The sequence below is a fragment of the Agelaius tricolor genome, unplaced genomic scaffold, assembly GCF_023055355.1.
Source record: "Agelaius tricolor isolate 1412-34295 unplaced genomic scaffold, bAgeTri1.0.p SCAF_1, whole genome shotgun sequence".
Lineage (NCBI taxonomy): Eukaryota > Metazoa > Chordata > Aves > Passeriformes > Icteridae > Agelaius > Agelaius tricolor.
In genome coordinates this window covers 43,072,206-43,099,732 of record NW_027269261.1, presented here as the reverse complement: position 1 = coordinate 43,099,732, position 27,527 = coordinate 43,072,206, and the positions used below count along the sequence as shown (strand labels likewise).

The 27,527-nt window shown below is 40.5% G+C and overlaps 1 protein-coding gene across 1 annotated transcript; it reads right to left on the bottom strand.

Moving 5' to 3' along the window:
- Positions 1–11: 11 nt before the first annotated feature.
- On the bottom strand, positions 12–23,870 carry ABCB10 (ATP binding cassette subfamily B member 10). The gene is made up of 13 exons (XM_071431652.1): positions 23,328–23,870; positions 15,693–15,893; positions 15,140–15,342; positions 13,381–13,515; positions 11,850–11,996; positions 10,963–11,098; positions 8,495–8,590; positions 5,836–6,045; positions 5,494–5,573; positions 3,575–3,755; positions 3,290–3,333; positions 1,757–1,791; positions 12–1,164 (listed from the first exon to the last, which is right to left on the bottom strand). The coding sequence occupies exons 1-13, from the start codon at positions 23,788–23,790 to the stop codon at positions 873–875; spliced, it is 2,223 nt and encodes a 740-aa protein (XP_071287753.1). The 5' UTR covers positions 23,791–23,870; the 3' UTR covers positions 12–872.
- Positions 23,871–27,527: the final 3,657 nt, after the last annotated feature.

Genomic DNA, 27,527 nt, shown 5'->3' with positions numbered 1-27,527 from the left:
AAAACTCATGATTTCTATCACTGAAATTTTAATTAACAATACAAAACTTACATATGCCTTTTAAAAGGACAAAAACATATGTGGGAGGGCATGTTCTTTCAGATGTCATCTTAGAAAGGAAGTGAAACTAAAGAAATGGGAAAATAGAAAAGGGAAGAAAACACATGCAAATTTTAGATTTTCCTGTGTGACTCCATATAGTAATACACTTCCTTTGTCCTTTTGTAAAGTCAGTTTTTTTGTTTGGTTGCCTTTTTTTCCATTTGGTTGTTTGTTTTATTAAAGAACTTTCCTCCAACTTGTGCTTTCATACTCTCTAAAATGTGTTTTAATATGTAATTCTCCACAGGAACTGTAGATGGGGATCATAGTCAAGTTCAGAACACATAATCACATTTCAGAACAAAGAGCAGCTGGAAGCACAGTGCAGTGGAAGTCAGACAGAACTTTCAGAGTGTGTTAGTGTCATGCATTTTTGAATTCCAGCATTTTAAGACTACTGACAAGCACAAAACATGAAAGTTCCTTGGAAAGAGAGAGACAATGATATGAAAAAGATAAGATTGTAATTTAATTACCTTTAAAATACTGAACTTACTCAAGAATGGAGCACATCTTCATACAGTGCATTACAGGAAACAAGATTCTAGAGAGCCTCAAAGTAACACAAGCAGAAAAGTCTATGCCCTGAAATTATCTCAGTGTGACAGATATTTTTAAAAGTTACAATAGTTATTAAAAAGCTTTCAATAAAAAGTTTAAACACATTTAAGTTTCAAAAGAATATTTTGTACATTTTGGAAAAATATAACATTTACATAACTGAAACATAATTTATAGTCTTTGAAGTTTGTAATTATTCATACATTGTCTCATACATTTTCTTTTAATATATCCTTTTCTCTGGATTGTAAATCCAATGCAAAAGTATCATTATTCTGAAGAACAGCTTGTTTCTGCATTAGTTTCCTGAAAAGTCCATTTGGATTTGCAAGTAGTTCCTCATGTTTCCCACATTCAAGAATTTTACCCTGGCCAAGGACTGCAACGGAATCAGCATTTTGAATAGTAGACAGACGATGAGCAATGATGAGGACTGTCCTCCCTTCCATCAGCCGGTCCAGAGCTTCTTGCACTAGATACTCATTTTCAGCATCCAAAGCACTAGTAACAAATGGGGTGGGGATGGGAGAGAGGAGGAGATTTGTTATTGTAAGGCAGGTTGGTTTTGTATGCATGAAGCTTATTTTGCCAAAACTGCAAACCCTCTCTATTTGTGGTGAAGATGAACCACTGGAACTGCAGGAAAGTTTAATGAACATGCTCAGTGCTCACTTCCAAGTTATAGGCATGACATATTCTCATATGCAAAAATAAGCATTGAGAAATAACACCAAAGTAGGTAGGTGGAAAAAAATCATTTACACTGCACAATAATCCTATTTATTTTACATGAGGATCTAAGTTTAAACTAAAGATCCAAAGAAACCTTAAGCAGATGTTTCAAAATCATGTTACATATTATGGATGTAACTCCATGAAAAATCACAATGTACCAGCTATCCTTTCTGCTTTGCATAAACACCTTTTATTATAGGTTTCCTAAATAAGTCACACATTCTAGAAGGCACATTCTTTTTTGTGACTAGAGAGCAATAAGGGGCTAGATAATGTATAACGAGAAGAGAAGAGAAGGAACAATTCCCAAATCTGAGTTTTACAGGTACATAATTTCTAAGTTTCTTTTTCTTCTTACCTTGTTGCTTCATCTAACAGAAGAATTTTAGGATTCTGAAAAAGAAAGTAAAATTGGTTATAATAACAATTAAACAAGATCTGAATATTTATGTCAATAGAGAAGAGGATTCATATAGCTTAAAACTCCAAGTAAGAGTACCTACTTCATCAAAAGTATCATTCAAAGCATTACTTCTAAGAAATCTAAATGCTAAGAAGACAAAACAGAATCAACACTCCTCCATTTTCCAAATTTTCCAAACTAAAACAGCAGAATACTATTCCTGGACAACCATTTGAAAGATACAAACTAAAGAGGGGAGATGATTTTTAAGGCATTCTTGGCAGCACTGTGGTCAAAAGTTCTACATTCTTATGTGGCTCTTTCACAGAGGCTCAGCTACCCTCTGCTTGCAGTCAGTCTGCTATATAAAACTGTCTTAGTAACTGAAAGTAACAAAGCCCTACCAACAAGCAGTATTTCACTCACAGGTAAAACACACAGTACTTAAGAACTAGCATTTAAGAACTTCTCTCAGTTAGATTATAAAAAAAAAAAAAATTGCCAGCACTCAAATCCCTTAGAAGAATTCACTACTAAATTACAGAAAATAACCAAACTTCCTTGATAAAGTTGAGAGTAAAAGCTTTACTCTTTATCTGGGACAGACAGGACTTCACTGCACCCTCAAATATCCCAGTATATCAACTACTCATTTATTTTTTATAACCTTTTTACTTCCACAACATTAAGTCTTTAATCCCATGAACCATATAAAATGCATGGCTTGAAATACAATCCGCTTTTCAGCATTAGTGGTAAAAGAGAACAGGTGTAATGAAATTCCTATTAATCTAGCAGAACTGGGCATGCCAGGATGCTACAGACACCTGTGTGGCTCAACATGAATGTAAACTGTGTTCAGCAAGGATCAAAACTTCCAGCTGAGCATCAGCACCAAACTGCCTCCTTGCAAGGCCCCGTGGCTGTCCCTGAACCAAACTGTCTGTTGTTCCGATCCTCAGAAGCCCCCTCAAATTTGTGCAGCACAGAGCCTGCCCTGAAGCTAGACTCACACCAATCTTCAAAGAAACACATGACACTACATTGTGCCTGAAATATCACCTTGGTCCAAATCCAGGCCACCTCCTTTCAAAGCTAAGACAAGGCATCTGAAGTCCTAGTAAACTGCAACCCGTAAAAATTAACCCATGAATGATAGAGATCTGAACAAGACATGTCATATATGTGTTTAATAGCATCACATTCTTGAAGTCTTCCTTCATCCTTGACCTCATCTTATGGAAATGGGCCATTTTACAATGACTTAACATCAGTCTTGGCAAGAACTATCAAAAAACATGGCTAAAATATAGGGAGAAGCACTGACATTAAAAAAGTTGTCATTAAGTCACTCAGCCCTTCATTAACATAAAAGATACAGTTTTCCCTTTTCAAAATATCTTCCTACCTCTCCCATTGAAATACCTCCTCCTTTTTAACCTCCTGCTTCCCCCCAAGAAGTAATTAAATAGTTGGGTGCTGGCTTACTTTGAGCAGAGCTCGAGCAATTGCAATTCGTTGCTTCTGTCCACCTGGGAAAAAATAATCAGTAAACTGAAACAGGAAAACAGATGTCAGGTAATTTTAACTGAATGTCTGGGCTGAGCAAAATTAGGTCCATGTAATTTAGTGGAGAATGGAGGTAAGGGGTGGATTCTCTTAATACTTATGGCAGGCTACAGCTTGGAGAAAAAAGTGGTAACAAAAAATGATGGCATTTTTACATCACTCAATAGCATAAAGATTTTTAAAATAAGCAAGATAAAGACGTACCTGAAAGCAAAATTCCTTTTTCTCCAACTACAGTGTCATACCCTTTTGGAAAATCTCTGATAAAACTAGCAGCATTAGCTATTTCAGCAACTTTCTGAATCTCCTCTGCAGTCACAGTAGAAGGATCCTCTGCACCATAGGCAATATTTTCAGCAATAGAACAGGAGAAGAGAATTGGTTCCTGACAAATGCAAACACATAACTGATATGGTAGATCTGTAATTGCGTGCATGTGTTATCTAGTATGTCAGATAACATAAATCCCACTTACAAGACCCCACCTACAATATCCATAAAAATAATACATAAGCTAGAGTTAATTGAATAAAAGACTAATAAAAAACCTCCTCCCCTAACACCACCGTGGACAGTGAAAACCAATTAAAAATTAAGTTGCTTTTTTAACTGACAAAACATAACTCTCAATTCCTAATATTTTAGGAAGAGTTTAAGAAGAGCTATACATTCAAACATCAAAAGCCCTTCCTTTGTATTTTGCCTCATACAATCACAATGGAAGGGATGGAGCACCTATCCTGTGAGGGAAGGCTGAGAGAGATGGGGCTGTTCAGGCTGGAGAAGAAAAGGCTCCAGAGGGACCTGATGGTTGTGTTACAGGACTTAAAGTGGGGGCTCTAAGATGGAAACACTTTTTAGCAAGGCCTGTTGTCATGGGACAAGGGGTGATGGTTTTCAACTAAAGGAGAGTTGGTTTAGATGAGATACAAGGAAGACTTTTTTACAATGCAGGTGGTAAAACAATGGAAGAGGTTTCCCAGAGAGGTGGTGGATGCCCCATCCTCAGAAACATTCTAAGTAAGGCTCATTCAAGCATGGGGCTCTGACCAACCACATCTAGTTGTCCCTCCTCAATGCAGGGGGATTGGATTAGATGAGATTTAAAGGTACCTTCCAACCCAAATTATTCTGTGATTTGCAACAATGATGATTCTTTTCTTAATCTCTACACAGATTTTATGGCATTATGTGCATTTAATTTGTACTCAAGCTTGCAACAGAGAACTGTGAGATAGGACAAGTGATGTACAATGGGAAAATGTCTGAAACAAGGTAAGTGAGCTCTGTTTAAAAAGTACAGTCATGTTATTTCAATACCAGCATTGACCTCCTACTGGTAATTTAAATGGAATAGATTCTTTCAAAAAGAAAAATGCTAATATGCCAATAAGAAAATAATTTTTGCAGAAAAGCTTTTGGTGGCATTATTACATAGAGAATAGAGTTGTTTTGAAATGCAACAAATACCCAGCTACTCTTATGCTTTTAACCAGAACATCAGCCTAACAGTTAATTGCATTGTGAAGTATCTGGGGAGACGAGAGAATGAACATTTTAATTGATGAAATAACTTATTTTTAAGATGCCATTGACTTCCAGAGTCTGGAGGTTGCTATGAAGGTGGCACTATAAAATAAGTGCGTGCTACCTGTGCTGTATTTTCATGCTTTCCTAATGGAGATTATGGTTTCCTGGAAACTACTCAGAGCACAGAAGGTCAGTTTTTTAAATGGCTGTGTAAAATATGATTGTATGACTTTTATGAATACAAAAGGTAATCAAGTGTTAAGATTTTTGTTACTTTCTTCAACAAACTGCAGCAAGCATTAGGTTGGTCATACCTACACAATTTACAGCAATTTACCTTCCAGTCTCCACCTGCACACTTTTCTTCTAAACTAACATTTTGGATCTCTGTGATTATGTAAAACCAGACTATAGAATACTGGAACTAGCTCTAAATACTTATTTTTAGAACAAAGCATGTGCAACAGCAGTTATGGTGAGATGGAGGGATTTCACTGAGAAGCAAGATATTGGCTTTTTTAAAAAGAAAGAAAGTGAGGAAAAGCTAGTTGATCACAAAATTTCATCCACTTGGATTTTTTTTTCTTGCTTACCTGACTTACTGTTCCAATCTTTGTCCTGAACCACAATGGATTTAACTGACGGATATCAAAGCCATCAACGGTGATAGTACCTTAAGTTAGGAAACAGTGAAGTCAAGTGTGTTTGACACGTACTGAAAGAGTCTGAAGGAACAGCTGAGAATGACAACCCCTGGGGAATCACACACTCTATGGTGAATCAGAAATGCAAAGCTATGCAGGCACCACCACAAGGTAACAATACACCCCAGAAGGAGACATGGACCTCAAGCACAAAAACCCCAACTGTTTAAAAGGCTTATCTGAGATGCAAAGCATTAATTATTGAAAATGAGAGCAACACACAAACCATACCTGAGATAGGATCATACAGCCGCAGCAGAAGGGATACAATCGTTGATTTCCCTGTACCACTTGGGCCAACGAGAGCCATAACAGAGCCAGCTGGAATGGAAAGGCTGAAATCTTTGAAAATTGATACTTCTGGACGTGTTGGATATGCAAATTCAACATTCTTGAATTCCAAAGCACCTCTGAATACATCTTTGCCTAATGTGATTCCCTCTATAAAACAAAGAATAAAATACAGAAATGTGAATAGAAACAAAAATTAGCTCACCCCTCCTAGAACTTGCTTTATAGACACTCAATAGAAGTATCTATCTCCACATTCAATCTATGGATAACTGCAAGCCACAATTCAGGACCACAGTGGTTATATTTCAGCCATGAGTGAATCAGTGTGGTATACCAATCATTCCTGAATGCAATTTCAGGTTGGTCACCAGCACGAAACCTGTAGGCTACCTACAGCAAGAGGGAGAATTTGCATCTTGCTAATACCTAACCACTAACAACAATCACTTCTTATAGAATTATCTGAATTAGTGAACATACTGTAAACAATTAAAGCTTTGTCTATTAGGAGCAATGAAATAAAAAGGCATTGGTGAAGGCCAAAGTCCCGTTGCCACAGAACACAAAAAGATAAACATTGCAAATCATTTATTGCCCTTTCACCGAGCCACAAAAGTCACCTGAAGCACCCTCCTCTGAACAAGAAGAGTTCCTGTCACTGGAATAAAGCTGCTGCTAGGTTTGTTGCACTAACAGACAGTTTTTAGTTTTATTTTCTCCTTTCAGTGGAAAGCATATTTAATAAATTCAAATACCAATCAGAGGCCTAACTCTTGGGCAACAGTTCACTGAAATGAAAATTTCACTTTGTGAAATTTTCCATCAATGAAACCATCATGAATTAACAACTACCAAAGTTAAATAAAACCAGCTTCTTTCTGGAACACAGCATTTGACTTAAACAAGTATCTTAATATCATTACTAGAAAAAGCTGATAAACAGTTAAGACAAAGACATTTTTTCAAGCCCTGTTAAAACCCAGCGGCACATATCCATACAAAGCAAATTAACTGGACAGTGGGGCTGCATTCTCAAAAGATGAAGTTCCCACCAACTTTGTAAAAACTGGCATGACTAGAGCAATACCCGAGTCATGTTTGTTTGTGCTGGAGAAGCACAGCTCAAACCCTTAATTCTTTTCAGATGCAGCACACAAGTAACTCCCAACCAGCCATAGCATAGGGTAGCACATGCCAATGTTTGGTTAAACAGTAACTGTGGATAGGAAACAAAGACACCCATCAGTAGCAATCAAGATTTCACTAGTTCTGCTCTTTTTTTCCAGGTTTCTATTTCTTCTCCAGGCTTTCAGTTTAATCATTGTAGCCTTGGAATGGAAAAGGCAAGAGCATACAATTCCAGATTACTTCTTTGGCTTTAACCAATGGACATACACACTGTAATGTTTCCACAATAACCTGTAAACCTCCTTTTCAGAAAAGAAATGTGTTTGCTAAATCCCGTGTTAGCAGCATAATCCTTATTATTACCACAGCAGCAAGTAATCACTTAAGTCTCAGCTGCAGTTATTGCACAGTCTATCCATGGCCTGAAACACTGAATCTACTGCAATGCAGGTAGTCTGCTACCACAAGTCCTTCCTCTATATATCATTGTAAAAATATCTGAAAGCTATGTATCTGTCTCTTGTTTGGATTCTAGACACAAGAAAAAAGACACTATTATTTTTTCCCAAGATATCTGCTGTCACCAGCAACAACCAGAGTTCTGCAAAAATAAAATCTTGCCCCCTCAAATAAAGAAGAAATGTGGGTAGTATTACTGCAAGGAGAAATGTGCAAATCACTCCAAAAGCAACACCTGCTGTAGTTGCACATCCATACTATTCCAAGAAGCAGAACTCCCCCTATCAGCTGTACCCTTTACTTCCTTTTATTCCCCAGTCATGCTTCAGTCCCTGATTCCTATGGCAGAACAACCCAAAAACTCAGTTTAGTATGTGTCGTTGAAAGGCCTCAAATTGTGTGTTTGCAAGTTAGGATTCATATCAACATGTCTTACTATGGGCTGATTTTCACTGGATCAGTATGAAATGTTTAAGCTTGCAATACTCTTAATGAAAACCACCTGGTTTTGAAAGCTTCTCTGATCATTTCTGAGCCATTAGAGATGAGCATGGTAAATGTTCAGTGGAAATATGAGATACAGCCAAGACAAAGAGCTCCTCCCTCCTCTCCTTTTTCTTCTTTCCACTCTTTTCACTCTAAAGCTGAATCAAGAGGAAGTAGTGATGACATCAACAAGAAATTCCAAAAAGCTAGAAATGACCATGTCCTCAGTCACATAAATTAGAAAGTAATGTGATTCAAAATCATATTCAGAATTAAATAAATAAAAATAATTAAACCAAAAGTAATTAATTAAATAAGCTTTTGGCTCTAAAATTTTTTATTAAAGAAATTTTTCATCATCTGTTTCATACTTAGGTAAAATCAGTAGGATTATGACTATATTTAGTTTCTTTGAAAATTATCTAAGTCAGTACTACCTTTAAGTGTTACACACACCTTTCTAAAGTATTGCTGACCTATAAGACAAAATCAACCTTTAAACAGTAACAAACCAAGAACCTACCATTAAATGGAAGTTGGGGCTTCCTTTCAATAAGTTCCCAAAGACGTCCACCAGCACCTAGTCCTTTCATAAGCTCAGAATAAAAGGAACTTAGACCTAAACAAAAAGCAGAACAGTATTATGCATCCATATGCAATGGAAGACATAGAAGAGATAAAATTAGCATTATACTTTTCAGCAGCAGCATTGAAGGATCAGATGTGTAGAGAATCTTTTATTCCAACAAACTGTTAAAAGTGTTAAATCTTATCTAGTCTCATTTGAGAGCTGCCAATAACCCTTATTCACCATTGTTCTTTATATCTGTAAAACAAACCACTCTGAAGAAAAGAAAATGTTAATACACTCCAGCTTATGTGTATACACTACAGCCTTTTCCATTCACTTGTCAGGAAGAACAGCATCCAACTTTAGGAAAATGGCTTTGCATTCAACCAGCTATATTCCCAGATCATTCAGTAGAACAGAGCATTCTGAATGCTCTTCTTTGTCAGATAGGTTTACACTAATACAGGGGAGCCTGGCTGAGTCAGCCACAGCAGAGAGGGGGCACAAAACCCAGGGCTGAAGTGATGCTTGAGAAGGTGTGTGGAGAGTGGACAATGGAAAGAAATGTGTCTCCCATGCCAGAATACTTCAAACAGTACTGGAGAAAGCAAAAGCTAAGGATGAGGCCTGCACATAGTTCTGGGTCCCAGCTCTTAGCAGATGTGTGAATCATCTTGAAAGTAGCTTGGTTGAAGGGCTTTCCAGCTGATATAAACACAGAAACTAACACAGAACCAAAAATTGAGTAGTACATAGATATAAGATGTCCAGTTTCTTAAATTTTTGTGTGCCTTTAAAAAGAAAGACACCAATTTCATGATCTTTGAATTCCTAGAAAGTGCTTAAGAGTTATTTCAGGAGGGCAGAAAAACAAAGGTGCATATAAAAATATGTATATTTAAATATATATATATAATGGATTTACTGGTTTACTTTTGCAGAGCAAGATGCTCAGCTCAAGGCCACAAGTCTGTAAGTGTAGGCAGGGTGTTTCATCATGCTGCTGCTGAGGACTATCTGAAAGTTTGCAACTCTAGAGCCATGGTGAGAAGCTGTCTGCTTGGAAAAAAGAGCCAAAGAATCACATCCTAGAGCAGGGCATGGCAGGGGAAGGCATAAGCCTCACAGAGCAACTTTGAACTCAAACACTGAGGTGTGCAAATCCACAACCACTCATAAATAAATCATTATATAATATGGACAGCAAACACGAATTAGAAAACATTTCTATTTTTCATAACCCATGTTCTGTGTTTGGAAGAAAACACAGCAAACTTACAACAAAGAGTCACAGATTATGCAGTGAACTTCACAGCTGTTGCATCGACTCCTATATGTATTGATGACATATACAGAGCAGACTTAGCCCTTGGAAGATTTTTATGCCTTGTAGGCATCTGGGAAGGCAGGCCTCTTGTGGCAAGACACCTCTGCTTTAGAGCCCCCATGAGAATGAGCTCTGTGCAGAACTACATTCTACAATAATCTAACCTAGAATTTAAAAATATGTTTTTATAGCAAATGAAAGTTAATTCAATTATATTTTTAGCAGTGCTTCTAATCTTCATTTATTTAATATTAGCTTGCCCTATGTTTTCAAAGTGTCAGGTATCTCTTCATTGACCAAACTTCAATGATTTAAGCAGAGAAGAAATGAGGCTGGTAGTTGGAATGGGTGCCATTGGAATTTTCATATACAAAGAAGCAGGTTTGTTAAATTTTGCCCTCAAGCACATCTTTGTGCTCCCTGTGATATCAGGCCTAGTCTTAAAAAAGAAAAAGCTGCATTGCCCTCCTAGTCTATCAGAATGAACAGGCTCATTTTAAAGAAGAATGCTTCCAGTAAATTGTAGAGCTTCTGAGCAACTTATCTTCATTTTTGCCTGTATGCAGCCATGAAGACAGCTCTGACAAAAAGATGAACAGCTTGTTGCTGGGCCAGTAGATTAGAGTGTGGGCTTCCGGGAGGAGTCAGTGAGTAAGGAAAACCAGAAAGTTAGCACTCTGTGCAATATTCTGCTGGCACTTTGTTTACTCTTCCAGTTGAGGACACTCTACACTGAATTACAGCTAAATGTTACATGCCTTTCTAAATTGAGTATGCTTAACATAGACCCAAATATTTTACTGCTTTACACAATACAGCAAGTATCTTAATTTAGACCTTAAGAAAATTAAAGTAATATATACTGTCACATGCACACATTGAAAAAAATGACCTTTCTTCTGGGGAAAAAGAAGGCTTATATTAAGTTACAGATTATTATTTTCATTAACTCTTCAGAAAAAAAATAATTTCTTGAGAAGTTCATTTGGAAGACTTTTTAAGAAAGTCAGATTTTTAAAGAGCTTCTTCCTTCCCACCCCTATAATGACTGTAATGCTTTGAAGTGAAGAAAATGTAATTTCCCATTCCATACCTCCAATGCTTATGCCAACCCAGAAAGCATACATTAGGAAAGAGGAGAGTTCACCAACTGTCATGTAGGCACTGCCCATTAGTAATCCTCCTTTGTATAACACTGAGAGGACAATTAAGTTTCCAGAAAGGCCAGTCTAAGGAAAAAGGAAAAGGCAGATTTTGTCACATACATCTTAAATTTCATCTTCTAAAATGTTGTTTCAGAACTTTCCTTGTAATGAAAAGAACTCTCACACTATAGGTATCTAGACTTTTGGAGGACTGAGGTAAATTCAACAATTCTAATGTAAAGCCAGCCAACAGCCAGCCAGACATCCATGGCACTGCGCTATCCAACAAGTGTTCAAAAAGCAAGCAGCTCTTTTTTGGCTTTTTTTTTCCCCATGGTGGAAAGGAACACTAAACATTATTCTCAACCATCATTACCAAGGAAGAATTGATAGTCTGCAGTTATGTTCCAGTTTTAGAATTCAATTAGACAAACAGTTATGGAAAACTCCAAGCCTTCCTCCCCTACCTGTGCACTCCCCACCTTCCTATGATTGATGCTCCTCTCACTGGGGAGCCAAACCTCTAAATGCTAAGGGTAGGGGAAGGTCTCCACTGGTTTCATTCCTTGAATAGAAGGTGTGGCCTCAGATAAGTAGTCCCCTGCTATGGGGTGTGGTGCAGAAATTGAGGCTTATAGTGACTTTATCATACTGTGTTATCTTGAGATGCAGTTTCACAGCAATTTAGGCTTATTTAAGTCCAGTCTTCCCACAGTTTTATACGTTCAATTTATTCTCAATCATTTACTTGCAGATTTTTAAGTATCAGAGGGAGTTTTAAAATAATTGACACTTCGCATAACATGGTTGGCTTACTTTCATTAAATATACTTACTGCTCCGAAGAAGCCTGCCCGAGCTAGTGCCTCTTTTCTAGCCAGCTGTAGCACATAATCAACTTTATTTGTATACTTCTCCATTTCAGCCATTTCTTGCCCAAAAGCTCGAACTGTTCTGATGTTTCCAATACGCTCTTCAGCTAACTGCATTGAAGCAAAGCACAAAACAGATCCACAGGGACACACAATTTGAAATGCTCACATTACAGATCACCTGAAAGTTAAACCAATATCACTTCACTAATCTACATATCTTTGGATAGCACTGGAAAATTTCTCATGCCTTCCTCTCCCCACCCCAAACCCCATTTTTTAAATTCTATTAAGTTAAAAGCAAACTGCATGCCCACGCAGTTTTAAAAAAAACCCTCAAGATAGTCTTAAGTGCTAGCAGAGACAGAAAAATATAGAAGTAGGGTTAAAAAATTTGGTGTGAACAACACCCATAGGGAAGTTACTATTCACAATATGTAATAAAAATGTGGGAAGGGAAAAAATAAAGATTATCTGTTCCATACCCAAGTCATGAAAAAAGCCTGCAGTTATTTCCTAAAACAATTCCACTCATTTGATCAAAGCAATGCTGGGAATTAATTTAGCCCAACTGTGAATGTCTCATTTCAACTTAGTATTTTAACTTCTAAACAGCAAAGTATTAATTCTAAAATACCTCAATTGTAACCAATTACACTAAGTTGTTAATGGACATTGTGATGGTCTTAGAAAAAACAAGTTCCCCTTTTGTAAGTAAAAGTATGATACAAAAAAATAATTCTCCTTCTTTCATCTCCATTCAACCTGAAAATTTGAATGGAACACAACAATTGCTTGTTCATTTGAAGTCCCAGACCTGGTTTACAAAGGCACGAGCTTCCCACCAACACAGTCTGAAGAAGACAAACCGAAGAGGGCTAATCTTCCTTTCACGCAGTTCTACAAAGGACATCCCAAGTTTATGACAGCTGGCAACTGTGACTATTTTAACTACAGCTTTCCTAATTATATTTCCATGCTTTATAATAATGTTTCCCCATGCTAAGCCTTTGAGGAAAATGTTTAAGAAATAGGCCCCATAAACATTTAAGAGCTGACAGTAAGATCAAGCATCAGGGATGCACTTCAGAGATGGACTTGCTAGCAAAGGAAGCATTCATCTAGTATGCTCCAGATAGCTTCAAACTCAAAACCATAATCCAAGTGGTTTCCAAATCCAGGTACCAACTTCCACAGGACTTCATAGGCTGATTTTTTTTTTTTTGCTTTCCCAAAGCTAAAGCCTAAGCTTCTTGTAATTTCTTACATTTCCAAATTCTCAAGGCCTAGTATCTCTGTGTTATCTTGCTACAAAGGAAGCATGATTGTTTTTGAGATCTGTGAATAAGTGTTACTGACATTTACCTGTCATACTACTCAGGTGCTAAACTACAGTGTCAGAACTAACAGTACAACTGTCTTCAGAAGATCTGTAACTTTTGAGATATTAACTTAAATACATTAGAGCAACTTTAAAGTTAACTGAAAAGGTTACCTGTGTTGCTTCTGCAAGAGAATCTTGAGTAACTTTAGTAAGCTTTCGCAAGTATCTGCCATAAATCACAGCCAGGACAGCCAAGGGTGGCACAATGCTCAGAACAAATGCAGCAAGGCTAGGGGAAATAAAAAACTAGAAGAAAAAGGTATTGTCAGAGTTTAGCATTCAGATTAAAAATAATCCCTGGAGTACTGAAGTGCAATTTTGCTTGCTACATTTCTAAAACTAGTAGGGATTCAGTGCTGCCATGCTTTCATTTATCATGTTTTAATTTTTTTCCAGGCAAAATATCCATTCTTTCACAGCATTTGGGAAGTTAGAACAAAGGACTATAGAGAAAGCCATCTGGATTTAATTTCTAGCTTTCTCACTGGTTCTCTGTGTGGTCTTAGTCAAGCACCTTAACCTGCCACTAAACAGGCCTACAGGAAATCTCTTGGGGATGCTGAAAGACATAAGCTATTACACAGTTTCTAAAGTGCTTTCACAACTATTAAACAGATGGTGTAATACAGAAGCTCTGAGTAGAGAAATATCATACAGTACTTCTGGGTAACTGAGGAACAAACAGATAGAGTCACCATTACTCCCTAGCACCCACAAATGGGTGGAACAGGGTATTTAATTTATTGCTGCAAAACTTATCACTTGTAATGATCATTGCTTCTAATGAACCTAAAGAGGTTCTCTTCATAAGATTTACTGACTTTAGATCTAATGTGTTTTAATTTCAGCTTGCTTTCTCTATTGAAAACAAAAATCTCCAGAAAGATTCAAAATCAACATAATTGATAGGCTTTATAATTATTTAATAATAATATCTTCTTCCTTTCCTTGGCAAACTTATATAGTACTCCTCTTACAACCATGTAATGGCAGTATTTTGGAGCAGGATGCGTTATATAAAGTTATCTCATTTTATCTATGGTAAGATAAAGCCTTAGAGTCCCTTTGTAAGACAGCACAGAAAGCCATTCTTATCAGTGACTAAATATTAAAGCTTTGAAGTTTCATAGTGGAAACTCTTAACAGTTTCTAATAATGACAATATTGGATGCTTATTTTTATGAGGAGACTATTTGCTGTCTGTTTTTAATTCCACACAGACAGCAGAAATTACCACACCAATGCATAAGCTTAAAAAAAACTAAGGCCACAAAAAAAAAAGCCCTCAAGAGAAGTCAGATGTTCATGTAATCCAACTGACCACCAAGGAATATTGACTGATGCCCTGCCCTGTTAATGGAAGCCTCCATTAACAAGGCTCCTACATAAACATATTCTTTACTGACAGACTCAAGCAGAAAGACTAATACTTGTAAAAATCCTTGGCATTAATTAGATATGCAGTGCTGCTTTTGCTTAACCAGAATCAACCAACTTAAATGATTTCCTATCAGGCCCATTACACCATATTTTACCTGCAACCATGGGAATGTTATCACTGATTTTAGTATCTTCAGTAAGAATGGAATTCAGCAATTTGCCTACTACATTTCGCTTGGTAACTTTGGGTAGAAACAGTAGGTAATATCAATCCATCATCATCCAAATTTTGCTTCTGAGTAAACATCAAGTGGCTGGCTACAGGCACATCACCTACTGCAATAATCTCTGCATCTGTTGTAGATAACCAGTGAAATACACTCATACCCAAGAGCACACAATTGTTACTGGTCTGACTCACACTCACCTAATAGAACTGAAACAAATGTGAAACTACATGTAGTGTCAAGCAAGTAAGAGACCACCATACCATCATTCCAACCCCCACAGACGCTTGTGCTCCTGCCCTGAGCCCATCAGAAAGGTTTTCAGTCACTGAGCGGCCCAAAAGGGCTGTATCTGAAGATAAGCGGTTTATCAGCTCTCCTGTTCTGGTCTTGTCAAAGAAAGCCGTTTCTTGCTTCACAATAGAGGAGAACATGTTTGCTCTCAAACGTTTCACAATTCTTTGTCCTGTCAAAAGCATAAGTCAGTCAAGCATGACACAAGAGACTTTACATAGACACCAACAATATAAAAATCACAGGACTGCACAGCATCGAACAAGGCACGTTACAGGGAGTAGAGTCTGGTAAGATGTGTTAGATGAGATCTTTAAGATCTCACCTAACAGCAAATAAAAATGAGCAATCATTCCAGCATACTTATCTTTGCACTATTAGTTTACCTTTGCTCTGGTTAAAAAAAGGTACTGATTCCAAAATCATCTCTTGACCATGGCCAAAAATTTGTTTAAGATCATTAGATACCCTGACTGCAAGAAACAAGATGACTCTCAGTACCACTTTTGCTTCTGTTTTTACCTGCAGTCTGCATGAGGTAGACACGTGTAGCATTAGCAGCAGCACCACATAAAAAGATTCCACTCAGCAAGGCACACAGGCTGGTCAGGCTGTCAGTGAAATTCTCACTGGGATTTGTATAAATAATGTCGATAACTTTCCCCATAAAGAAAGGAGCTGACATGGTAATGACACTGGAAACTGCCAGAAAGCCAACAGCAGCTGCAAATCAACAAGAAAAAGGAAAGTTATTCTGAACTTACAAGATCGTTAATAGTACAAATGAAATGATTTTTCACTTGAAATTTCTATTAAGCTTGCAAGTGCCAATTGAAATAATCAGCAGTCTTTGACACCCAGTGAAAGGGGTATTTTAAGCCACTGTATAAATTAACTTAGGCAAGGCATATTTTAAGACTCTGAAAAGCCTGTGTATACAATCACAGTCCTGGAATCACTTTTCTTGTCTAATCTTCAACAGAACCATACAAAAAGGTTAACTTTTCACAGGTGTCACCCTTAGAGAACATTGACAGTTACCTAATTCTTACACACAATCCTTCAACTCCTGTTTGGTTTGGGTTTTATTATTCATGCTTGTCACTGTATGGAAGCTTCCAGTTGTCTGTTTTTGAGGTAGCAATGGACTGAAGTAAAGATCTGATCTGAGAACTATGCAATTTTATTGGGGAAAAAAAACCCAAACAAAGCAGAAACCAAAATAACCCCCAAATTTGATTTCTTCTTAACTGAGAAATTTTAGAATTTATTTTAAATTTTATAAACATTCATTTAGTTTTACTCTTTACTATTGTTGGTCTAAAAGAAAAATAGTGTAAGTCTTAATTAGAAGTACATTTGCTGATGAGCTGAGCTCTTGAATCCCAGGTGCAGGATCAGCCATGGAACAGCCTGTATAGCTTTTTGAAGGTGTATCACAAAGTATGAAAATTACACTGGACCACAACTTAGCCTGTTGAACTTAAATCTGCAAAGAAATTTCTTGAGCCAAGAACAAAGTTTAATTTTAAAAAGTCAAGCCAAGCTTGGAAGACTGAGAGCTAGAAAAAACCACATCTTAATTGAAAACTGAACAAACTTGATATGAAAACCACAACAAACAATGACATTTATATAGCATCATTTTCCAAGAACCAACCACACACTTACAGCAACCATTCATAGGATTGCTGCAAAACTACTAGCAAATAATGTCTCTGAAGACAAAAAAGCATACTGTGCTGAAAAAGTCCTGAAGTTTAGATCCATTCTACTGAGCTTCTTGTATCACTTCTGTGATGAAGACAGCAGCCAGCCTCCCTATTGCACACTGCTGTAAGCAGTATTTCTAACACCTGACAGGTGGTTTGATGCCTCTTACCACCTTCACACACATGGAAAGCTTTGTTTCAGTTTGTTCTTGAGGTGTAAATACAATCGTGTACTTATAAGGAAGAATTCAGTGTACAAAAAATGCATAGCTGAAGCCTGTCCCTCTTAGCCAAGATTTATTTGTAATCTTTCCCTTGTGTTACAGTCCAGCCACCAAGTGTGTGAAAGATACAGGATTTGGATCTTTAATTTGAAGCTATAGAAACTATAAGAAACCAGAGGAGAAAGTGGAAAACTTTCTGGTGCAAAATTATTGATCTATGCCATAGGCACATCTCATAAGGATATTACTTATTAGCTAAAAATGAATGACATTATTAACAGCCTGGCAGCACTGGTGATTCAAGCTGTGAAGCAGCAGGGAAAAATCCAATAAAACCCAGGTTATTTCCTGTCAGGAAAAGCTGGTTGGTCTCCAAGGCAGCTGGAGATGGACAAAAGCATTGATTATAAGCACAGTACTGCATGCCAGCTCAGTCTCCATGAGTCCAGACAATTTCTCAGTTATGGATGGAACAGTACATATGAACTGCAGATATAAACATTCACAGAAGGAAGAGGACTGTACAGCTAAACTCCTAATATGTTTCTGTCTAGTGGCTTGAATTTATCTTCAGTTCTTCTTCATTCAAACTAGCACAGGTTTCACTGTAATTACTTCCAACAGCCGTAACTGTTGAATGAAAAACAAATACTACTATCTAAAGCAAACTGAAAACTATTGAACTAAGCAACATACATGTCTTCATTAATTTAATCACAAATCACTTGTACAATAAGGTTCCCTGACTGAAACTCTCACATTGATTATGCCAGCAGACCAAGTAGAAAATAGCACAGTTGCCAAGTGGCTGCTCTTTTTTGTTTCTTTTGAAATGTTGACTAGTTGAAAAAATAGGAACCAGCGAACACTCATTGCATAGCCTCCTTCAAAGGAGCTGTCATGGTGATAACTGACTAAAGGGAGGAGTTCAATGTGTTCAGCAACCAGATATGAAGACAAGCAAGTGACACTGAAGGTTGCTGCTGATAGAAAAAAAGGTCAGAGTAAACTCTATAGTATTAGTTTCACATGGCTTATTCTGTTACGCAGAAAATGACATCAAACAAAGACCCACAACACACCCTTCTATTTTTTAAAGTAATTTTTTGGTAGGCTCTGACATGACAGTAAAGAAAATGTGAGGCAGATCAGTGGAACTTATAAAACCAGGACTTCAAAGTGGCAACAGAGCAATGACAAAGAAAGCTGGCTACAGCAGCAGCTGAGCAACCCTCTTGGAAACATTAGGCAAACATTTTGCTTGTCTACTTGCACAGAAATCCAGATTACTGCACAAAGTGATGCCTTTCTACTAAGATCAACACACTCTCTGTTAAGGCCAACATGGCTTACTTCTTGACAGCAAACCTGCAACTTCCTAAGAGGATGAGGTTGCCAACTGATAAGCAACAATATTTATAAGCAATAACTAGGCAGAGCTATCAGAAACCTCTCTTCAGAACCTAGACTGACTCCAAAGAATCATAAAGTAATTTTCTACACACAAAAACAACACCAAGACAGTGAATGTTTCTAATTTTGCTAGTTTTTACCAGAGCATCCTTCTCACCCACTATAGTATCTGGAAGTGTATGAAGAGAAAATACTTGCAAGCCTGTTTGCTGAGGGGCTGTTTTGAAGACAAATACATAAGGATTTTACCACAGATGAATTAAGATCATCCAAGCCATTCAGGGATGAAAGACAGAAAAATGAGGTATTGATGAGATCTGGCAGGGCATAGTAACCAGGCAACAGGTCACAGGAGTAGATTTTACTATTCCATAAGCTATGAGTATTACTTCCTGAAATCTTTTAGCTACTGTACTGGTTTCATTTAAATATGGAGGGCTGGTGGGTCAGAAAAAAGCTTTGGATTTGTGAGGAATATCTTTCTACCAGTAACAATGAATGTCTATCCTTTATCAGTTATCTGTGCAGTTTTACTTAATATGTGGGGAATTTTTAAGCTGAACACTGACTGGCCTTCCACAAGGGCATTTGGAGTGTTGAATAAAACCTACCACATCATAATGTGCATTCAGGACAACTGGGCTCTTCAATTGCTCTTTTACAGGAGAAAGATGCACTGGTAAATTTTATATTTGTTGGTCAAATAAAGTTAATTTCCTTTTGGTGGATCCTGAACCACAATATTTTTGGGTATCAACCCTGCAAAGAGTCAGCTCTGCAAATACTTACTACAAGATAAAAATCTTCCAGAGTACATTGTGAGCATTTAAGGATGTTCTGTATTCTAGGTTAGGTATGAGTGGTGTGTTTTTCTTTCTGTTAAAGTAAATTCACACATGACATCTGCACTGCATCTATTATTATGCATTAACTTTTTAGAACCATACTCCTTATATTGTTAAGAACAACGGTGTTACTGTGCTCAGAAAAAAAAATACAGTTTGCAAAATGCTAGAAAGTAACAGTATAACTCTAGGTCTAGAGGAGAGAGTATGGCTTCTTTTTTTTTATCGTGCATTTATTTAACAGTAAAGCATTTAACTTGTTCACATTTATCCTGTATAGAAGACAGTCTTTATGTCAGACCAACCTAGCTATTACTCCTTCTATATCCACAGTTCACACAGATAATGCAGCAACAACATTCCCAAGGAAATTAAGGTCTAAGCACCAAACTGATCACAGTGATAAGCAGCTACTGTTTCTGCAATATCTTACTTAAGTAGCTTTGCTAACAGTTCACCCCCAGTTTAAAATAAACAACCAATTACACAGAAAAACAAACTTTCTGTGATAAAGCTGCAAGGCTGCTTGGACCTTTTGTGAATTTCATACCAAACATTGACAAAATCAGAAGAAAAACTAGGGGGAGAAGCAACAAAAAGCACCTAGCCTATATTTTATTGGTGCACTGCACATAAGAAAACACTCAGCAAGTTACCTCTACATATATATATATATAGATATATATATATATATATATATATATATATATATATAGATATATATATATATATATAGGAATCACGATTTTAAAACCACAAGAATTGCCTTCCAAAAAAATCAAAGTGCATCACCTGGTGTAATTTTAAAGTAAAATAAAATCTGATTATGAATAAAGCAGTGCTCTCCTAACTTAATTGAAATTTTAATCTGTAGGAAAGCAGCTATTACAAACTTGTCAAAAATTACCAAATAAAATATCTGAGATAATAATGCCTTCTTTAGGGGCATTTCTTGAATGCCTCTAAAGAAGACCTGTGTACAAAACAATCCTTCTTACTCAGTGCACATAAAGTTTGATAGAGAGAAAGCGCACACTTTGCTATGGGATTAAAAATCTCAGAGTTCCTTGTGCTGACTTTACAATTCAATACAACTATTGTTTCCTTCGAGTGTGGTTTGGATGAAGTGCAACAGACAGATTCTCACGGGGAGAAACAAGGAGGCGGGAAGATATAAAAGGCATCATTTTGAAAAAGCATTTTTGTGGTCTCACATACACAGAGCAGGATTCAATAATTCAAACAATGGCCCTGTCCTCTTCCCCAGGAACTGAATTTAACCGAAGATGCAGGTTTACCTTACCTGACTACACCAGATCGGCCAAGGAATTCCTACAACTACTTCTCTCCTTTGGTAAACCTGGGAGGTATTACGGGATTTACAAACTCCTAATCACTACACAAAACTGTGGTCACTAACAGAGTGAATTCCCACCATAGTATATGGGCTTCTTTTTACCACTTTAAATGCAAACAACAAAATTTAACACACGTGTCCCATTTAAAATACATTCATAGCTCTACCCCACTGTAGGAGTAACTGGACATGGAACATATTACAACGATACTTTTTTTTGGACATTATGACATTTGATACATTTATTTTCATTCCTAGGAGCCTCCAGAGGGTCAGAAGCTCCTGCTGCAAGAGGTGCTGTGTGCCAGTGCATGGGAAGTCTGGGCCAGAGCACACCACTTCTTCCTGAGCCATTGGACAGGGAAGAGGCCCTGCACAGAGCAACATGGGACCTTCTCCTCTGCTGCCAATCACAAGGGGAGCAGGTCACCTTCACCTCTGGGCCTGCACCTCATCAGCTGACACCACTTCCCCAGCGCACCAAGATGGGTGAAGCTAGGCTTGCTCAACTTCCTCATAAATCATCCTCTGCTCCCAGTCTCTTCCACTGTCCTCATGGCAACCACCTCACCTTCTGTGACTGTGAATTTCAACTCACAGCTGCAAGGAGCAGGCAGAGTATCACGACTCCTGCCATGTGGGCTGCCAGGAAAGGCACACGGCACTCCACACTGGTACTGCTAAACCCCCCTAGGTTACCAGCCACCCATTCTATACAATACAGAAAACCTGGAAGAACTCGGCCTTCCTGCAGAACTGAACAGCACCTGTAGAGATCTCAACACCTCTGAAGAGATCTCACAGCATTTGCTTAACAGTTATATGGACTTGAAGAGGAAATCAAATGTTTTACCCTTGGTTCATTGCTTCATATAGTGAAACTGTTAACCTTCCTTTTTTTGAATGGAGCAAACCCAGACATACTAGGTTTTTAAGGACTTGTTTTCTGTACAGAGCTGCAACAGGAACAAAATGCAACTATTTTAACATATTTTAGATGCAATGGGTACCTGCAATTGCCCTGCAACCACCTACAATGCATTTTACCAATATTTGTTATCCCTGCACTCTATAATGACCAAAAGCATTTTCCCTGTTAGCTTTTCCATCTCCCCACCTAATTACAACTTAACTACAAATTTTCCCTTAAGCAGGGTGTCAGTAAAGAATGCTACATAAATTCACTCCTCTCCCAGAATGAAGATCAACCAAACACTGAAAAGCAGTTATTACATTTCCATATTTTTTCCATCGTCATGACTTGATATGATCAAGTTGTTGTGTTAGGGTTTTTTTAAACTTTAATTCAGCCCATTTTGTTATCTTAAAAGGCAAAACTGCATGTAGCTGGTTTTTAGCAACTGTGATAGCTGATTACTTAGATAAAACCATCAGCAGACTGCACAGACTAAGGATACTTTTCTCTATTTCAAAACATAATTACAAACAAGCATACCGTAACCCTGCTTGTGATAAACAAGCTGGCAGTGAGTGCCCAGTAGAGTGAACTAAATTAAATTTTCAGTTATAGAGAAGCCTAGGGTCCTAAAAGCCAGCCTTAAAATAACTGATTTATTTACTTGATTAAATTTAAATGGGAAAACCACAGTCTTTTAAAACTTCATTGTAAAACCAGCAGGTAGCCCAAAATCTATAAACATTCATTTGGATCCAAATTATGTTGGCTATATAGCACCAACATGTAATGAAACTCTGTAAATATCCAGTGTGAATAAAATTTTGTGCAAAGTATTTTTTATTCCACAAACTACCTCTTTATATGTCTAACTACCTGACCTCTCCTCTCAAACACCATTTACTCAGTCCATGGGAACTACCTATATTTTTACAGAGGACTACAGGCCTCTCACTCATGAGACAGTGCACATGCTGTCTGCCAACAGAGATACCTTAAAAAACCCAAAGCACATAATAATTTGACGTTGTTTTCTTACCAACAGCTTTTATCATATTAACCTATGAGAAAAAATGTCAAGAAAAGTTCGTTTATACTATGTTGAAAATATCAGTGTTAAGGGTGTAATTTATACAGCCACTGTGTTTTGGTTTCACTGCACAGGCACTAGACATCTTGCGAAAACATCAAAACACCTTACAAAAGTTTTAAGCAAAAATTTCTTGAGAGAGAGAATTCCAATTTATTTTTAAAAATTCAACTCATCAGGTTCCCCTTTTTACTTAATTTCATGCAGCCTTGGGCCCAAATTTATTGCAGGTAGATTGTAAAGCCAGTGCTGAACATGCACAGGGGCATTAAACAAACGGAACCGAGTTCTGTTAACTTCCAAAACTTTTGCCTTCCCTTCAAAAACCAACATATTAAGAGATGGCAAAGTGAGAAGAGGGGAGAGAATGTATGGTTTTAGCTTTTCACACGTATTGAAGGCTCGCTCCGAGACCCCGCGCTGTGCTGGGATGCTGCCAGCAGGGCCGGTTCTCCAGGGAAGCACGACCTTCTCCTTCGCCCCGGCGGCGTCCGCTCCGGGGGCGCATCCCGGCCGCGCACCCCGGCCCCGGCAGCCCCTCCGGGCGGGGCGCCCGCCGCCCCCTCCCGCTCGGGCAAAGCCCCGGGGCGGCCCCGGTACCTGTCAGTCTCCGGCGCTCGGGGTGCGCCAGGGCCAGCAGCCTGCGAGCCTCGAAGCGCGGCGGAGCGCCCGCAGACCCCCGCGGCGGCTCCGCGCCCGCCGCGCTGCTCAGGAAGCGCGGGGCGCCGCCCGCCGCCGCCGCCGCCGCGGGGAGGAGGCGGCGGCGGTGGTAGGACGGGGATCTCGGCGGCAGCAGCAGCAGCGACAGCGGCGCGGGGTGCGCCCCGCACCTGCCGGGCGGGCGCGGCGGGGCGCGGAGCCCGGCGGCCGCGGCGGCCGCCCGAGCCCAGGGGGGCGGCGCCGCCCGGCGCAGCAGCGGCAGCAGCCAGGGCAGGCGCGGCGCGTAGCCCGCCATGCGGCCGGCGCGGCACCCGAGCTGCTGCTGCGGTCGCAGGTCCCCGCCGCGCGGGTCTGCGGCGGGAGGAGGAGGAGGAGGCGCCTCCGAGCCGCCGCCGCCGCCCATGGGCCGGCGGCCGGGAACCCGCGGCCGCGCGGGCCCGGCCCGGCCTGCGGCGCGCTGATAAGGCTGCGGCTGGCGGCCTCCTCCCGGCCGTCCCGGCCAGCGCCCTCTGCCGCCGCCCGGCCCGGGAAGCGACGGGAGCGGGCCCGGGCCTGCCGAAATGGCGCCCGAGAAGACAGGAGGGGACCTCGCTAGTGCGTATAAATATCTCAAAGGCAGGTGCCAAGAGGATGGTGCCAGACTTTTTTCAGTGGTGCCCTGTGAGACAGCGATGAGCAGTGTCTTAAGTGAAAGCATAAGAAGTTCTATCTCAATGTGAGGAAGAACTTTACGTTGAGGGTGGCAGAGCACTGGATTAGACTGCCCGAGGAGGTCGTGGATTTTGCTGTTTGGAGACATTAAAAACCCACCTAGACATGTTCTTGTGTCACCTGCTCGAGGTGACCCTGCCTTGCCATGGGGTTGGACTCGAAAATCTCCAGCGGTCCCTTCTAACCCTAACAAGTCTATGATTGTTTGAGCCTGCCCTGCCCTGCCCAGTGATGGCAGAGACCCACCTGAGAGGGAAGGGAAGCTGAGGCAGCCGATCCCAGGAGAAGAAAGCAGGGACTTGGCGCCCTCCCTTGTTTCTCCCTTCCAGGCCTGCATGGGTGGGTTGCAGTATCTCCAGCCATCTCAGGCTGGCCACTGAACCTTGCTAGCCTGTGTCCATGGGTTTGGTTTTGGTCCAAACAAGGAAAAAAGTCCATCCAGAGGAGAGCTGCCTTTTGGGGACACCATGTGCCTGATCCCATGCTCAGGCTAGTGTCTAAAGGATCGATATAAACTGGCCATGCTTGGGTTAGAGCCCACAGGATTAGAAGGACTAAAGGGTTCAAATGGAAAGAGAGGAAATTTAGGATAGATATTAGGAAGAAATTGTTTACTCTGAGGGTGGCAAGATACTGCAACAGGTTACTCAGAGAAGTTCTGGATGCTGTATCCCTGGAAATGTTTAAGGCCAGTTGGGATGGAGCTCTGATCCAGTGGGAGGTGTCTCTGCCTGTTGCAGGGGAGTTGGGTGGACTAGATGGTCTTTAGGTCCCTTCCTACCTGTTAACGTTACTATTTTTTTCACATATCACTGCTCAAGGTGTGAACCATTTACCAAACAATCTCCTGCCCCAAACCTGATTTAGGAAAAAGAAACCAAGTCATAACTTTCCTGTGGTCACACAGTACCAGCAGCCAGAGCAGGGAACTGACTGTCCTGTTTTACCCACCAGAGTCCCCAGTATAGGGATACCTGTACTTTAATTTTAAATTTTTGGGTCAAACTTCTGTATAAATTAGTTAACATCGGTTTGTGAGACTAAGTTTGCCACAGTGGTTTGAACAATCACACTTTCAAGTCTACAAATGAGTAAAATTGTATTAAGAGATAACAAGAAAACATAAACGGGCTTTTACTACTGCACATGACATAGCCAAATTCACAGTATTTAGGGAAATCAATGGGTTAGCACACCCAGCGACAATGCTGAAGAATGGAGCCTCATCCTGGGAAAACCACTGTAGCAGTTTCCCTTGATATTTGAGTGAATTAGCATAAACCTCCCTTGATACTTGAGTGAATTCCCATAAACCTTCCTCGCTACTTGAGTGAATTCCCACAAACCTTCCTCGCAGGAGGTGTGCAGTGCAAGGGCAGTAGCTCCACAGCCTCACCCCTGTACCTGGGTTTCCTCCTTTCCCACACCCAGCCTTCTTGCCCTCCATAATGCTGCTCTTAGGCACTGCTAGGAGGGAATGGTGTCTGTACTGTATATTAAATCACACAATGGGTCAGGCGGAAAAGGACCACGGGCAGTCATCTGGTCCAGTCTCCCTGCTCAAGTAGGATCATCCTAGAGCACCTGGCACAGGATTGTGTCCAGATGATTCTTTAACATCTCCAGAGAGGGAGACTCCACAACCTCTCTGGACAATCTGTTCCAGGTGGAATTTCCCGTGTATCAGTATCTGCCCACTGCCTCACGCCCTATTGCTTGGCACCACCGAGAAGAGCCTGGCTGAATCCTCTTCACACCCACCCTTTAGCTATTTTCACACACGTTAATGAGGCCCCCTCTCAGTGGTGCTTTGAGCCTAAATCCCGTAGCCATTTCCCGGCGCTCGGGGGCCCTCACAGCAGCCCGGCCGGTGTTACTGCGGCGCGCCGGGCGCGGAGGCCGCCAGGGGGCAGGGCCCGGCCTGCGCGGGCCGGCTGTGGGCGGCTGTGGGCGCCACTTCCCCGCGCTGAGCTCCCGGGGGCCGGCCGAGCCGGGCGGGCTGTCCTCCTTGTGAGGGGAGGTGGGGAAGTGCGTGGAGCCTGGGCTGCGCTCGCCCCATGCCCAGGTTTAGGGCGATTTTTTTTTTTTTTTTTTTTTTTAGTAATTTTCTCCCGTTGGAAAAAGCAGTGCAGCGCGTGGCCGCTTCCCGCGGGCCAGGAGAGGGCCCGGGTAGCGCCTTTTGGCGGGATCGTCCCGACCGAACCCGCGTTTACCAAACAGAGGGGCGGAATCAATCGGTTTGACCTCTGCGATCATCAGGTCCAACCTACGACCAAACATCACCCTGTCAATTAGACCATGGCACCCAGTGCCACGTGCAGTCGTTCCTTAAACACTTCCAGGCACAGTGACTCCACCACCTCCCTGGGCAGCCCATTCCAGTGTCTAACCACCCTTTCTGTGAAGAAATTCCTCCTAGTGTCCAACTTTGAACCTCCCGTGGCACAGCTGAAGACTGGGTTCTCTTGTCCTGTCGCTGACTTCCTGGGAGAAGAGGCAATCTCTCACCTGGCTACACCTTCCTTGCAGGTGGTTGTAGAGAGCAATAAGGTCACCCCTGAGCCTCCCGTAGGCTAAACAACCTAGTTTTGGAAAACTACTGGTGTAGTTTTTGGGGCAACACTACACATGGCTGTTAAAGGGAGAAACACTCAAATAGTGCATTTTAGAGAGTTGGTGAACTGACCCTGCTGTGGCCTGAGGAGCCTCACGCCACTGCAGGCTGTGTGCCATGGTGTCCCCCAGCACTGCGTCCCCCACACCTTCCCCAGGGTAGCTGCCCCCATCTCGGAGGGCTGGGGATTAAATGGGGTCTGGGACACAGGACAGAGCAAACTTCAAACCTGGGTGTGATGCCAAGGGCCAGGGCCTTTCCAGACCTGCTGCAGCACTGGCCTGTATGGGGTGCTGGAAGGTGCAGAGGGGAAACCTAGTGAATGCAGGAAGGATACAGGTGAAAGCACCACAAGATGGGCACACCCTTCTTGTTTGTGTCTTGCAGTGAAGCTTCAGGTGCTGTTAAACCTGTACTGTCCCCCGGTTATCTGACTGGGTGTACGAAAGCTGATAGGGTTAGATGTTGTAGATTAAACTGCAAACATTAAATTTCTATTTAGTTATTGCATGTTATTGAAACAGTTTTGTAGCCTCTGCATCTTCAGGGAGAGAAAAACAGGCTCTTCAAGACAAAAGTTTTTGCATTGAGTGAAGCAAGCAATACAAAAGCAACAGAGCATTGAAATCCCATAATACATGTTGTTTCAAAGTGCCGTTTAAAGGAAAATGAAACATTTCCATTGTGAAATTAAACCTGAATGAAGCATGCAGTTCCCAGTGTACCCGAGCAGTGAGGTGTGCAGGGTGGGGCTCTGGCATCTCTGCATGTAGATGTCACTGAGGTGTGTGATCTCTCTGTGCAATAAAACTATC

Coding starts and splice junctions, on each gene's coding strand:
- ABCB10 (XM_071431652.1), bottom strand. CDS start 23,790: ATGGGCGGCGGCGGCGGCTCGGAGGCGCCTCCTCCTCCTCCTCCCGCC. Junction 13,516..15,139: donor CTGTGGGGGTTGGAATGATG/GTATGGTGGTCT, acceptor TTTTTCTTCTAG/TTTTTTATTTCCCCTAGCCT. Junction 11,099..11,849: donor GGGCAGGCTTCTTCGGAGCA/GTAAGTATATTT, acceptor CTTTTTCCTTAG/ACTGGCCTTTCTGGAAACTT.